Source organism: Eurytemora carolleeae, unplaced genomic scaffold (assembly GCF_000591075.1).
Source record: "Eurytemora carolleeae unplaced genomic scaffold, Eaff_2.0 scaffold359, whole genome shotgun sequence".
NCBI classification, from domain to species: domain Eukaryota; kingdom Metazoa; phylum Arthropoda; class Copepoda; order Calanoida; family Temoridae; genus Eurytemora; species Eurytemora carolleeae.
In genome coordinates, this window is record NW_019396374.1 from 266306 (window position 1) to 282448 (window position 16143).

At 35.1% G+C, this 16143-nt stretch overlaps 1 protein-coding gene across 3 annotated transcripts in view; it reads right to left on the reverse strand.

The window, feature by feature from the left end:
• Nucleotides 1-10334: 10334 nt before the first annotated feature.
• Nucleotides 10335-16143, reverse strand: part of LOC111701981 (zinc metalloproteinase-disintegrin-like NaMP) — an 8346-nt gene continuing 2537 nt past the window's right edge. The window contains exons 4-9 of one of the 3 annotated variants that reach the window (XR_002765321.1): nucleotides 15082-15179; nucleotides 14623-14666; nucleotides 14074-14171; nucleotides 13529-13657; nucleotides 12534-13289; nucleotides 10335-10353 (exon numbers count right to left, since the gene is read on the reverse strand). Coding sequence is in view for 1 of the 3 variants with exons in the window: in XM_023473489.1 (XP_023329257.1) it covers nucleotides 13193-13289; nucleotides 13529-13657; nucleotides 14074-14171; nucleotides 14623-14666; nucleotides 15082-15179 (466 nt within the window). In the remaining 2 variants the exon portion in view is untranslated. Of the gene's footprint in view, nucleotides 10354-11411; nucleotides 11997-12370; nucleotides 13290-13528; nucleotides 13658-14073; nucleotides 14172-14622; nucleotides 14667-15081; nucleotides 15180-16143 lie in introns of those variants that run through there. The other 2 variants (XR_002765320.1, XM_023473489.1) reach the window with 2 other exon arrangements.

Genomic DNA, 16143 nt, shown 5'->3' on the forward strand with positions numbered 1-16143 from the left:
AATTTCCCAAATGCCTGGGTATCTGGGAAATTTCCTGAATGACTGGGTATCTGTTAAATTTCTCAAATACCCTGGCATTTGAGTAATTTCCAAAACCTTAAAAATGTACCATACCCATGCCATGTAAAATGCCTGGGTATCTGTGAAATTTCTCAAGTACCCAGGCATTTGAGAAATTTCCATACTCTTAAAATATACCACCCTCAAATACCTATAGGAATTTGGGGAATTTCCCAAATGCCTGGGTATCTGGGAAATTTCCCAAATGCCTGTGTATCTGGGAAACTTCCCAAATGCCTAGGTATCTGGAAAATTTCTCAAATGCCTGGGTATCTGGGAAATTTCCCAAATGCCTGGGTATCTGGGAAATTTCCCAAATGCCTGGGTATCTGGGAAATTTCCCAAATGCCTAGGTATCTGGGAAATTTTTCAAATGCCTGGGTATCTGGGAAACTTCCCAAATGCCTAGGTATCTGTGAAATTTCTCAGGTACCCTGGCATTTGAAAAATTTCCAAAATCTGAAAAATATACCACTCTCAAATACCTATAGGAATTTGGGGAATTTCCCAAATGCCTGGGTATCTGGGAAATTTCCCAAATGTCTGGGTATCTGAAAAATTTCCCAAATGCCTGGGTTTTTTGGAAATTCCCCAAATATCCAATCATTTGAGAAATTTCCAAAATATTAAATCAGAAGTACATTGGTAATTTTATGTCACATTGCGATCACATACCATCTGTTTGGGATGTGTTAAGAATAAATTTTAAATTTTAAAATTATTTTCATGATATAAATTGTTTTTTGATAACGCAAAATTCACAAAAGCCAAGAAAATGCGCAAATCTGATTTCAAACTCATTCTTCAATGAGCCCCTGAGCTGAGAAGACGTTCATATAAGTGTAATGATGGAGGAGAGAAAGAAGATCTACGCCGATGATGAAGTCTTCGCCCAGATTAAGGACAAGAGCAGAAAGGCCTATGTTAAGTCCTGGAAGGATTTTAAAAACTTCAATATCGATTTTGAATTCGAGGACTGACACCCTGAAGAGGAGGCTATTATTATCTATTTTAAACATCTAAGACTTGAGAAAAAAATAGCAACGTCATCAATTTGGAGACACTACTACTACATCAACAGTGTCATGAAGTGAAAGTACGGCTGGAAGCTTTAGAACCTTCCCAGGATCACAATGACAATGAAGGGGTTTGAGGAAGGTATTAAGCATAAGACCACCATATTTGAAGAGGAGGTGAGCAATTTAATGTGATGATATTAAAATGATAACCAGAAAACTAGGAAGACGACTTTATTACTCAAGTTATGACTTTAATTAGTGTCTAGTAACAATATTTAATTATATCTTCAAATATAGTTTTGCTATGACGTTGTCTTTCATTACAGAGTTTTCTAGGTATCACTATATAAAGATTTAACTTTTGTTTTGAAAAGTCTTTTTTGTTTTGTTTTGACGTTTAAATTAAAGAAATCAAGTCTTTGCCAGAAACTCAAATGTTCTAATCCATATATTTTTGCAACCTGAAGGTTTAAACCTTTGTTATGCCAAACTTAGATTATTTGAACTGACAGAAATCATAATTTTACATATCAAAGGTCTACAATGTCGGGTTGCTAAGGAACAAAGATTAGAAAAAAAGAATTTGTGGCAAAAACTCAATTCCTTTACTAGACTTTTTTTGTGGTTTATTAAAATTTTAATTCTATATAATATTGTTGTTAAGGACCTCAAAGAAGTTCTGGACACAGCCTACTGGGAGGTGAGGCAGGCAATCTCTATTACTGCGTAATTTGGAGACTGAGCTGTTGACAACCCAGCACATGGGCAAGAACTCTGAGTTCAAGGTGCCCCACGAGATTGCTGCTCTTCTCAAGCTACCTGACCCTTCTAAGTACACTTTTCATTCCTTCAGGAGGACCAGCGCCAACAGGGCAGCCGATGCATGGGCCACAACAGAGCAGCTGGTAGATGTGTCCATGAGTCAGGAGTACATCTCTTCCAGTAGGCCTGCCATCTTGGGAATGGCCAACAGGCTCTGTGTCACTGGTGTAAACAACACCACTAAGCCCAGGATAGAGGACACTGACAAAAAGGTGTCCAGCATTGGTGGGAATGGAGAGACACTCCCGGAAATTCTCAGTTGGACACCAGTTACTGCTGGAGGACAGCAATATCTTTGATGAGATGGAGGAGGACAAGGAGTTGTTTCATCAAGCAGGGGTTCCCACCCATACAATTTTAAAGGATAAGGCGACTAGCCAGCATGGGATACTAAAGGCTACAATCAAGCAGACCATATCTACTTTACCTAATGCTAATGGGACAAACATCAATCTTAAAATTATTGTAATTAATAACATGTCTGGAAACATTAATCTTTAATAATAATAATCAAGCTTAAATACACTTTTTTTGTAAATAAGTAAAAGTATTGTTTAGTCTGCGTTCCTTTGTTTAGGCCAAAATAACAATATTTTCTTAAATGCATGGAATTAAGGTGAATCTTATTTTTCTAAATAATCCCTAGGGGTTATTTAGAAAAAATGGGGGAAATTTAGAAATTGTACATGAAAATATTATTAGTGATATAAAGTTAGGCAAAGTGACATAAAAAATATACCACCCTCAAATACCTATAGAAATTTGGGGAATTTCCCAAATGCCTGAGTATCTGGGAAATTTCCCAAATGCCTGGGTATCTGGGAAATTTCCCAAATGCCTGGGTATCTGGGAAATTTCCCAAATGCCTGGGTATCTGGGAAATTTCCCAAATACCTGCAGATATTTGAGGGTGGTATATTTTTAAGATTTTGGAAATTTCTCAAATGACTGGAAATTTTCAAGATACCCAGGCATTTGGGGAATTTCCCAAATGCCTGGGTATCTGAGAAATTTCCCAAATGCCTGGGTATCTGGGAAATTCCCTAAATATCCAGTCATTTGAGAAATTTCCAAAATCTTAAAAATAAACCACCCTCAAATACCTATAGGAATTTGGAGAATTTCCCAAATGCCTAAATTCCTGGATATCTGGATAAATATCCAAAATGCCTGGGTAGCTGGGAAATTTCCCAAATACCTGGGTATCTGGGAAATTTCCCAAATGCCTGGGTATCTGGGAAATTTCCCAAATGCATGGGTTTCTGGGAAATTTCCCCATTGCCTAGGTTTTTGGGAAATTTCCCAAATATCCAGTCATTTGAGAAATTTCCAAAATCTTAAAAATATACCACCCTCAAATACCTACAGGAATTTGGGGAATTTCCAAAATGCCTGGGTATCTGGGAAATTTCCCAAATAGCTAGGTTTTCGGAAATTCCCCAAATATCCAGTCATTTGAGAAATTTCAAAAATCTTAAAAATATACCACTCAAATACCTACAGGAATTTGGGGAATTTCCCAAATGCCTGGGTATCTGGGAAATTTCCCAAATGCTTGGGTATCTGCAGGAAATTTCCCAAATGCCTAGGTTTTTGGGAAATTTCCCAAATGCCTATTTTAAAAAAAAATGTAAATGCTGTCATGTCATACACAAGCCTCAATGCTTCTCCACCACATCATTCTCATGTTCAGTCTGGTTTTTAATCCATCAAGTCACGGCGCATGATCAAGGTCTATTTTCCAACCAACAACTTAGCTTTTGTTTTAGCAGTGGTCGTGGCAACCAACCTATGTCTCATCTGCACTATAGAGTCCATGGTGGTAAAAGTTACTTTTTCTATTACATTTGCTACAGATCTGGGGACTGAAAAGGATGAAACTTCATGGAAGACTGCACAGATTTAATTTATTTAAATTCATCAAATTAACCTTGATAACCATCCATGATGTTTAAAGAGGTTTAAGAGGTTTTCAACAAAGCCTTAACCTAGAGTTACTGTTAAAAGGATAATTCTTTAATTTTTAGGACACAACAAAATATGTTGGGAGCTCAGCAGTTTGTTCGAACAGGAATCCTAGTAGGCCTTGTTATACTGTATCTCTTTATTGGAAGCACATCTGTTAAAAAATTTTTAGCAAAAAAAACTATAGTGATAAGGTAATTTTTTTACCAAAAAAATATTTTAATATTTTTATCATAAAATATAGTCAAGTTTTTACAATTTACTCACAGGCAGTGGCACAAATTTCGCCCCCTCACTTAACTCCAGCATGATCATGATTGTGGACCATCTTTTATCAAATTTTGTCAATGAAGAAAAAATATCAAAAATTTTTCTTTGGCACTGCGCATAATTTCTGATAGAATTAGACGAAATATATAGTAAAGTACTGACAGGAACTACTTAATACTTAGGTCCTACGATTAATTGGGACTATACATAGTATAGTATAGTGTAAAGTGGACTAATATGACAAATGGATGAGTGTAAAAGAAATTGCTGTAGACTGTAACTTTATATACCTAGTGAATATGACTAATCCAATGATTAACAGACACAAAGAAATGCATGATAAGACATGTTTAATTTACTAGTGCCGTTCATTTTAAAGCATGCTGGAAGAAAAGTTTTAAACACAAGAAAAAGCCATGGATATTATAAGAATTTGGTATATTATTAAGCACAGAGCCAACCATTCAACAATTAAAAAATGCTGTTTTTTAACTTCAAATCCTGAAATTGCAGCGTTTTTTTGAAAAAATTTTCGGTAGGGGGGCTAGCCCCTGTACTCCCTACCCCAGCCCCTCAAAATTTTAATTCTCCCCCACTCACAAAAGTGCTAGTTGCGCCACTGCTCACAGGCTTATGTCCCAAGTATCAGGTTATGTTGCGAGTTTTAAATAGTAAAATTTTGATTTAATTCCCAACTGCTTTCAGTTCTCTTGCTGATTTTGATAAAGTGGAATTTCCTGCAATAACATTTTGCAAACTTTACACATTCAAAGACCCATGTATGGGCATCATACGTCAAATAGATAAATGGGATAATGTGTCAGCGGAGGCTTTGAAGAAGTGGGCAATTGAAAATACTCAAACAAGAGATCAGATTTTTCATTTCATTCAGCATAGGAGTGAATCAAGAAAGTTTCCATGTGATACTGTGAATTCTCATACTTACACTGGACCTTGTAGTTTCCCTTTTAAAATTTATGATTGTGCCCTGGTGGATCCAAATTATCCAGAAAGAAGTGGACTTTGTGATTCATTTGATGCTCAAGAAATGCAAACTTTAAACAGTTGCACATTGACTGATGACACCAAGCCTTGGTGTGCTGTCCACGTCTATGATAATAAATCATCAGTTATAGGCAGTGCTTTGGATGAATTATTATTAATTTCTTCTGTGAGAAGATAAAACAAATATTTAAGTCCTTACATTTTAAATACTGATTATGATTCCTCAAGTGCTATTTCCCATGCAATTTAATAAAATTCTAAATTCTATTTTAAGTTTTATTGCCATCTAAACCATATTTTTTTCAAATATTGAACTAGACCTAGATCCTAAGCACTGGGTAAAGGTGGATGGGGCTATTGTGATGAAACATGCAATGGGGAATTACCAAACCAGCAGGCACCAGAATATATTGCTAGCTCTGCATTTGACAGCTTATGGAACAGAAGGATTTTTCACTTTAAACCTTGGGATGCAGGCCATTGCCACACCTATTCTCCAAATGAAACCTATCTGCCTAACCATCCTGGGCACTTCTATGGGTTCTTGGGAGACAACACACTGAACCAAAGTGTTGATGAGGTTTATGGATATCATGTCTATTTACATTCCTCTAAGGTAATAGTGCTTGGCATTTATTGCAAGTTTTTAGTATTTGACATCGTTTGTTTGACAATTCTGAACAAGGGCCTTGATCTGGATTATTTGTTCCTGTCAAAATCGCTCTGTTTCAAGTTGTTTGTTTCGTTTTTTAACTCACGATTTTCCATGAATTATACCATTAGTTGCGTTTACGTAGTTAACAATGATTTCTAATTAACAATAATTGATTGTAAAAAGGCTGGGAAAAGTCCCATTAACGGAACAGAGGTTTTCGAAAATTAATGGAAGAGTTTGTTAACAAACAGCAAAAACCATTTTTAAACTGTTAATGAAATAGATTAGCCAATTTTGAAAAAAATTAACGCATGAAAACAAAAATGGAATGAATTTTTTTTTGAATGGTAAATTTCGTTTATTTCTGCTCAAAATTGCAATAAACCTTATAAAAAAATTATGTGTTTTGATGATTTTAAATGTCCTCTGTGTTACAACCTTGAATGCTGAGAATAGAGAATAGAAAAAAGAGGTATCCTTTGAATTTTGATAAAAAAAAATTTTGAGTTTGTTCAGTTGTGAACGAATCTGGGTTCTCCTCAGAAAAAGATAAATATAGTTCAACTACTAGTGCCGTTAATGATTTGAAAAACTATTAACGCCGTTTATTTTACAAAAGACCGTTAACAGCTGCACATTAAATGATTTTATAACCATCAACAAATTTTTTTGAAATAGCCCAGTAACAGCTGCGTTGTTATAAATTTTTTTCTAATTAATATTCCGGCGTTGATGTCACTGACTATGTGGAAAGCTAAGAAATTACATGATTCGTTTGCTTTTTTTTACAGGGTACTAATTTTATATAGCTCTCTCAGTCCCTCTCATAACCTGCTGCCGTCAACAACACCTCTAGACATCTCCTAAACCAGATCCACTGTTCCCAAGCAGGCTTCTATAGCTGTTGCTATGGGACGATATAAACCTTACCTATCGTTAAAACATACTCCACAATGAGTTTTACTCATCAAGTTCTGGGCTTATATAGGGAGTGTTTACAAGCTGGTGTAGAGGTGGAGCTAAAACTGTGGTTCAGAGAAGGTATCGAGTACTTTAACTTCTCAAAATTGCAAGCTCCCTGGTCCTTGCAGGACCCGAAAGAGATGAAGAATAAGGATGAGAACAGGTGATGAACCAAACTACCATGTTACCACCCAGTTCGAGGACATATCCATGCGAGCCCCCCAGTCCGAGGAGAGGTCCATGAGAGCCCCCCAGTCCGAGGAGAGGTCCATGAGAGTCCCCCAGTCTGAGGAGAAGTCCATGAGAACCCCCCAGTCCAAGGAGAGGTTCATGAGAGCCCCACAGTCCGAGGAGAGGTCCATGAGAGCCCCCAGTCCGAGGAGAGGTACACAAAAAACTCCCAGTCCGAGGAGAGGCCCCTGAGAGTCCCGCAGTCTGAGGAGAGGTCCATGAGAGGCCCCCAGTCCGAGGAAGGGTTCAAGGCCCTTAAGATAGTTTCTGTGATACTGCCAAGTATTGAAGAAACCTCAAATTTAACCTCCCATAAGAAGAGAAAGACACGCTCTCAATCTAAAGTATCATCTCCTATTCCTCAGCTGGACGGGGAAAATAGACATAAAAGCTCCGAGCATGAAATTGAACTCTACCCTGACTCTAACCCTGATTCTGAGCCTGAAGCTGAACCTGAAACTGAACCTCATCCTCACACTGAACCTGAACCTAATCCTGTGCCTGTTCCCGAGCCTGAACGAAGACCTACAAAGGCGGAACTAGATTTAAGATTGAGGGAAATTATGAAAATGATGAAAATGTAATGCTATATCTTGTAATGTAATGTAAACCTGTTGAAATCTTTAAATGGATTAGCATAAAATCAATATTTAGATCTCAACAATTTTTTAATGGTTAACAAATTATTTTCCGCTGCTTTGCGCTGTTTAAAAAATGGTAAATGTTGTCAATGAAACAAACGTTCCATTCTTGCCTTTAAAATTTAAGGCTACCTGAAATTTTTATTTTTTAACGGTTAGAACTAACAGTTAAGGAAACGGCTAGAAAAAGTTGGAACGTGCCCAGCCCTAATTGTAAATGATATTTGAACAATATCTTTTATTGCATGACGTTTATTATTAAAGATGGTAAATGAGGTATTAGTTCCTCTTTTGTAAATTTATGGTGATTCTTTTATTTTAACAATGTGGTTATTCATGTGAAATCCAGTTTGTTAATTGAAAAAAACTACTGTTCCTTGTGCACTGCCCCAATAATGAATTTAAATTTTTTTAAATATAATGAGTTTTTATTAATATGATAAAATGTTTCAGCATTTCTGGGCCTCTGATGTACTAAGCGAAACTGGACAAGCAAAGCAAATACTACTGAATAGGGGAGAATATATAAAGGTCAATATTTAGAGTTTCGTTCTGTTCATCAGATTTAATTTATTTGTTATGAATGGTGAAAGGATTTAAAAAATGAGAGCTTTATCTCTAGAATCATTGACCAATCAGATGCAAGAAATAGTAGTAGGTTGTTTATTAGAAGTGTCTGTGTGAGTGTGCATACTTATTTCAGTTCGCTGCGGCTAGAACAGGCTCTTTCTCTGTCTTGTTATTTAACGCGGCATGTGTGCGTAACTCCTTTGGGCCTCTGCCAATACATTTTTTTACACTGTGATCCAAAGGTTCTCACGCAAAAAAAAACAATGAGAATTTTTCCAATTTCTGCTGAACACAATTATTTTAGAGTTTTAAAAAATATATGTGAGCTAGACTCAGGCCTTTGCAACACTTCAAAGTTGGCCAAGTCTTAAAAACTAATGCAACTTTTCACAACACTTTGGATTAATGTACATGCAACCGACCAATTTAGTCTGAAAATGTTAATATTTTAAAGTTTAGGTTGAGTTTGAGCGTGAAATAGAAACCCGTCTCCCAGCAGTATTTAACTGCATTGACGACAAGGAAAGGTTTTAAATCAGGAATCTATCTAACTTTGCTTTGGTGTCCATTTATTTTTTTTCAATCCAATAAACGTCAAAACGGCTGAACCGATCAGGCCCCAATTTTGCGTGGGAACTAACATGACCCCAGGGAAGGTTTATTGATGTTCAGATTTACAAAAATTTGTTTCCAAAAACTTTTGATTTTCGTAAAATTTTAAATTCCGCAAAATGTTATATTTTTGGTTTGGTGAAGAGAAAGTGTTGAAAGCTTGAGCATTAATAAAAGTTGAAATAGAAGACGGGCACGATAGCCTTGTAATTTAAAATCAATAAAACTCAAGATTTTTACTTTAGGAGTACAGTTTTACAGACTGTGTATTTGAGTATATTTTTGAAAAGACAGGATGCAAACTTGATTGGTTTTCTGAAGCTTCTGTTAACGTTCCATTGTGTGGTAGTGCAGAAGAAATTAAAAAGCTATATGATCTGATGGACAACATATCTAAATGGACGTTTAAAACCATTTCAGAAAGTTCAGGTAAATAAAACCCCAAATTATTCTAGCCATTTAACATACAGGGTGTCCCACGAAATATTATGAATAGAAGGTCATCTTTGATATTAAAAATATTTGCGGCATTTATTAATAAACCTAGTTTTTGAATTTAAAATTAAAGAGTTAATTATCACAAAAACCTTCTAGTCCTGGCATTTCCAAAATGTGGTCTGCCTTTTTTTGTGCTTACAATAGCACAAAAAAGGCAGACCACATTTTGGAATTGCTAAGACTAAGAGTTTTGTGGTTATTGTTTCAAGAATCATACATGTATATTGTATAAGTATGTTGACGACTGAATGTTACAAAAAAATTCCATAGTTCAAAGAACATTTTCAAGTCATCTTGCTACTGTCATGTTTGTGGGAATAAAGAGTTATAATTCATCTTTTAAATTGTAGGTTGTTACTCACCATGTGTTAAAGAAACCATTATTATAAAGTCTATTAAAAGAGAGAAGATAAATTGGGCTGTAAACTGGACTTCGGAATTTTTTCTTGAATCTTATTCAGATCGTGTTAAGGTATTTTTACAAAATTAGATAAGATATATGTTCAATTGTGATAAAATGGTTAAATTTCAAGTGACCCTTAATTTATAGAATGACATGTCGAATCACATAAAAGCAATGTTTGATTAAAAAGTGAAAACAATTTAGTAATTATCAGAAAACACACTTTTCAAGCTAGAAAAACGAGGTTATCTTCTACATTATTGATTAAATAAAGGTTTCCAGGGTAACATTGTGACTCGGGCATACCACTTTAAAAATCAAGGGTCACTAATTACTAAGACAGTCTCTTGTATAGATAACTGAAGAAAGCCTTGTTTATGATGGCTGGGAATTGATAAATGGACTCGGTGGGCTCCTTGGTCTTATTCTTGGATACTCAATTCTATCTTTATGTGATTATCTGATCATTTGTGTCATCTCTTTCTTTAGACAGCATTTGTTTCGCGACCAAAATCCGGCCGTTTAAAATATCTCATGCATGTCATGATCTATTACAGGGTTACGATTGGAACCAGGACAGAGTCTCGAATCTCTCACATAATAAAATAATCCAAGAACTGTTCCAGAGACGGGTTCAATCTAAATATATTGCCCAAGTTAATTTATTTATTTTAAAATACACTGTTTATTCGTTTTGTTTCTAAGAAAGATATGAAAATAATGTTCTCTACGTTACGTTATAATTAAAATGTTTATACCTTAACGTGTGAAGAATATTCATAAAATGCATTTATTCATAATGCAATAAACACAGATAAATCTTTGAAATCATAAACACTTCTGTTTTTCTATATATGTGATTGTAACCTTTACTTTAAAGATTCATATTCTAAAATCATGAATTCTTAACATTTATCTCATGGCTTAGTAATGAAGAATACATCCTTTTTTCTTTATACTTCAATCCTTTACATTGTAAAGCCATAGAACCTTTAAAACTTAGACGTCTAAAAAACCTTGTAAAAGCCAAATTTAACCTAGGCCCCAGTGCTATTTCTATCAACCAATAGTATACCAGAATTTGAGTACAATCCTTCTTTATCCAATGAAACCATGTACAGGCGAGGCTAAATGTTATATTTGTATAGTATTATATATATATGTTGTGTGCAAAACTGCACCCCTTTATGATTTAGTATAAATACCATGTATGTATTATGTATTGACACTCTACTCTAAGTTATTGTGAATAAATTCTTCGACAGATAACAAGTAAGTTTGTTAACTCTTGTCTTTGTAGAGTATATAATCAAAGAGTTTCTAATTTTTTGAGTGTTGAATAAAAGAACGTTGAGTTAATGATAATCAAACATTTAAAAACTATTCCATGAGATATTAGCGTAAAACCTAAAAATTAACTTATCTAAATTTCGGAGTTAAGTCTATGTGGCTATTCTTAAATGAGTATATATAAAAAGATAAAATACTTTTATTGTTTAAGATTTTAACTTAAAAATTCAGATTTAAATCACTCTAAAATTCAGAAATTATTTGATTTTAAAATTATATAAAAAGTGCAGTCTAAAAATCTTTAAAAAAAGTTTCCTGGGTTACATTTCATTAAAGATATAATATTGTTTCTAAAAGAGCATTACAAAATTTTTTGTTTGAATAATTATTGTATTTCTACACTGTAAAACTTTTTATTGTTAATTTTATTCAATATTCTCTAGTTTCGCACAATAATATGAAATAAATTTTATCTAATTTTGAATTGTACGCGAATTGCAATTTGCACCCTGGAACACGCTGTTACCCTGGGACACCCTCTAGGCGAATTGTACCCTGGGACACCCTGTAGGCGCATTGCACCCTGGGACACCCTGTAGGCGAATTTTACCCTGGGACACCCTGTAGGGTAGGCGAATTATTCAAGGTTAACAAAAAACTAAATTACACTATATTATTTTATTTCTTTTGATAGAGTACACAAATATCACTTTTCACTTTTTATATATTCAGTTTTCTAACTTCAAAGAATTGTTTGAATATCTTCAATTACAATTTATATAATTGTGTAGAAAGATTAAAGTTTTCAAAATACTAATATACAATATCACAATATTTCAAAGGTTATTTTTTATTTTTTTTTCACTTTATGAATCGTTTTTTTTTATTTTCATCAGGATTTTTCTCTCTTCTTCTCTGATTTAAAGACCCATGTATTGTATTTTCTCGTAAATGCCACGTTCGATTCACAACAATACCCATGCACACTCTGTCTGTTTCAGAATAGATAAAAATGATTTTTTATTTGTGTAAAAATAACTTGCGGATTTCTTAACTCTAATAAACAAAATAAGAACCATAAAATTAATCACTTTTCAAGCAAAACAACATTGATGACTTTCGCATTAGAGATCAGGCACCGGCTTAAGCTGAACCGTCGTGAATTAGACATGCCCGAGGTTTACGGTATGAGTTTATCCATATTTGGAGACTTAGAAGTCGGTACAATTAGTTGAATCTTAAATAAACTGGAGTTTAAAGTTAAGATGAGCAGAGGCCGACTTTAAAGAATTTGAGCAGCGGCCTAAATTTAAGCCCAGGCTCAAATATGGTTGGTTCATTTAAAATCATATTCAATGTTTCAAGATTTAAGCTGGCGCTCAATTAAAACCGGTTTTTGGCGGAATTGAGACGAGGCTTAGATTCATTAAATTCGGACACTGTTTTGCTCTTTGGCTAATCCATTTTTTCTTCTGCCACTAAACGTTTAGTGACCTGAACTCACATGTCTGATTCACATAGTATTTTACCTTTATGTTTTCTCATTCCATTCTGTTTCCTCGTGTACTTTCCTTGTTCATATGTTTTCTTTCAGCTTTCATTCTTAGTTCTTAGTTTAATCCTGTTTTTTGTGTGACATTTCTCATATCCTGTTCAGATTCTACTAGTAGACCTGCCTCCTTATCAGGTTATCTAGGATGACAGACCTGCCTCCTGTTCAGATTCTACTAGGAGACCTGCCTCCTGTTCAGATTCTACTAGGATACCTGCCTCCTGTTCAGATTCTACAAAGAGACCTGCCTTCAGTTTAGTAGTCTAGGATGAGAGACCTGCCTCCTGTTCAGATTCTACTAGGAGATCTGCCTCCTGTTCAGATTCTACTAGGGACCTGCCTTCTGTTCAGATTCTACTAGGAGACCTGCATCCTGTTCAGATTCTACTGAAAGACCTGCCTCCTGTTCAGATTCTACTAAGAGACCTGCCTCCTGTTCAGATTCTATTAGGAGACCTCCCTCCTATTCAGGATATCTAGGATGAGAGACCTGCCTCCTGTTCAGATTCTATTAAAAGACCTGCCTCCTGTTCAGGATATCTAGGATGATATATCTGCCTCCGGTTCAGATTCTACAGAAGACCTGCCTCCTGTTCAGATTCTACTAGGAGTCAACCTGCCTCCTGTTCAGGATATCTAGGATGAGAGACCTGCCTCCTGTTCAGAAGACTGAAGACTATTAACACCTTGACGCTTTCTGGCAACTATCTTGATATTACCATGAGTTATATGCCTGAAATATTAACTCATTATTCTCAGTTTATCAAATGCAGTGATTAAAGATTACAAACAAATAAATTATAAAAATCTATGATTCAGATTTAATTGATTTAAATTAATTTAATTAATTAGTTTAAAATCTTACGTTTGAATGAAATGCAAGATATTCTGCATTTTAATCAGTAAATTCTTTACATAAGATTGCTTAAATGTCGTCTTTAATTTCCACAGTTTTCTAAATCCCCTGTATACCTGAACAATGTTTTATCTCTTGACCAATCGTTCTTGAGTAGAACAATGACTAGGATGGACGCGATGAGGATGAAAACAAGAGGAATATAAATTCCGTAGACTAATCCGGGGGGATTAACACATCTTTTCCTGAAATAGATAAAAATAATAATAATAAAAGTAATAATGATAAAAAATAATGATAAATGATAAATGACAATGAACAATGGAAATAAAAGACGACTTAATACCTTTGGTTAGTTGAACAGGGCAGTGCTCCAGTAGTATTATAATCTCCTGTACCTTTGATTAGTTGAACAGGGTAGTGCTCCAGTAGTATTATAGTCTTCTGTACCTTTGGTTAGTTTAACATGGTAGTGCTCCAGTAGTATTACAGTCTCCTGTACCTTTGGTTAGTAGAACAGGGTAGTGCTCCAGTTATAGTATTATAGTCTCCTGTACCTTTGGTTAGTTGAACAGAGTAGTGCTCCAGTAGTATTATAATCTCCTGTACCTTTGGTTAGTTTAACATGGTAGTGCTCCAGTAGTATTATAGTCTCCTGTACCTTTGGTTAGTTGAACAAGGGAGTGCTCCAGTAGTATTATAATCTCTGTCTGCCTGACTGATCGAAGCAGGATAACAACATGGATCATTGCAAGAAATCTAGAATTTAAAGAAATTGATATAGTTTGCCAAATTTGTTATCCTTATATCTTTGCAAGCTGTTTGCGAAAACATTTTATGTTTTAAACTATATTAAGTAGATCTAACAGAATTTATACAGAGAAAAACAGAAAACTCTGGCAAGGAAGACGACTTATTACAATAATGTCGTCTTCCTTCATCACGTTTTCTGTTTCTCACTCTCATTTGAAATATCAGATTGCAAAGATATTAGGATAAGAAAATTATATTTTAATAAACATGTTCAATTCAAGAAATCTAAAATTAGCTCAATAATGGCATGGGTTCCTTTTGTTCCTCAATTGTAAAACACTTGTGTAAGTTAAAGTGGGTTTGTCCTGCGTACACGGTTGTCTATATCAGTGTTTATTTGCGTATATATTTTGTACGCAAATTTATTATTTTTTTTTCATCCAATTGAAAAACATACCTCGTCATATCCACAGTCACATTGTTCTCCAGGCTCCAATATTCCTGTAAAGGAAAAATGAAAGGGGGTAATAGTATGAAACCTGAGAATCTAAAAAACCTGAAAATCTCAGGTTTTGAACGATACCTATAAGACATCTATCTTTGTTCCTGTCTCGAAAAATTGACATAAAACTGTGTCCAAATTATACCATAACGGACATATGCCAGATTTTGTATAAAAGTTGTAGTATTAAATAGATTATATTCAACAAATACGCAACCAATCTGAAAACGTCGATATCCAACAGGAGCCTGAGAATCTCAGGTTTGCTCATATTATAATTTTTATTTCATTTTGCATGAAGTGTCACTTAAAGTTACGCAAACAGTCCCTTTAAGGGGACCGTTCACTTAAGAATCTTTTACGGCCCCTTTGCCCTCCCCTTTTGTCGGCGTAATTTCAAATAATAAATTTTACCATTTCCACAGACAGCAATCTCCACCTCTGTATTCCTGGGTTCCTGGATACAATTCCTTTCAGAGTTCAAAACCTCAGTCAACTTCTCCTGTATTGCTCTAAACACGGAGAATGTTAGGCTCAAGGTTATATATAAAGAAGGGATGGCATTAGTAAGATTCATTTTACAGAAACTTTTAATGGTTTTAGACTTTTAAAGGTTTTACGACATTATGAGAAGGTTTCAACATTGTAATACTTTATTCTGTTTGTTTTTGTCAAATATGTTACCCTAGAAGAACATATTAGGCAAAAACGCTCGCTTTAAAACAATCGTTTTTGGGTTTTTAAAACGATAGTTTTTGGTTTTTGGTTTAATAACAGCAAACTTCTGCTGGATACAATTTAGTCAGATTGTCGTAAAACCTTTTATAAGTGTTAAAAAAAAAGTTTCTATAAAACGATTCTAGCTATTGCCCATCGATATATATAAGATTAGATATTCTGGATATGCTCCAATGTAGGTAAATGTCGTCTTTCTTGCAATGGACACTCTAAATTCGATGGTGTATTTTTGGACCTACGCCCATCCCCTCTACTGCCCATCCGACCTACAAGCACGCGGTTTTAACAGCTGTGGTTGGTCCGATGCACTGTAGGTCGGATGGGCACGTTATAAACAGCATATTGGTGCATCCGACCTACTTAAAACTGTCGCTTGGACACGTGTTAGTAGGTCTGATGGGCCTTTTTCGTAGGTCGGATGGGCATTTTTCGTAGGTCGGATGGGCATTTTTCGACCTTGCAGCTTGTCATGCCTATAGCTCAGTATATATGATAGAAATAATTAATTGTAGCTGTCGGATGGCCACTCAATTTTGTAGGTCAGATGGGCACTTTTTGTAGGTCGGATGGGCATTTTTCGTAGGTCGGATGGGCATTTTTCGTAGGTCGGATGGGCATTTTTCGACCTTGCAGCTTGTCATGCCTATAGCTCAGTATATATGATAGAAATAATTAATTGTAGCTGTCGGATGGCCACTCAATTTTGTAGGTCAGATGGGCACTTTTTGTAGGTCGGAT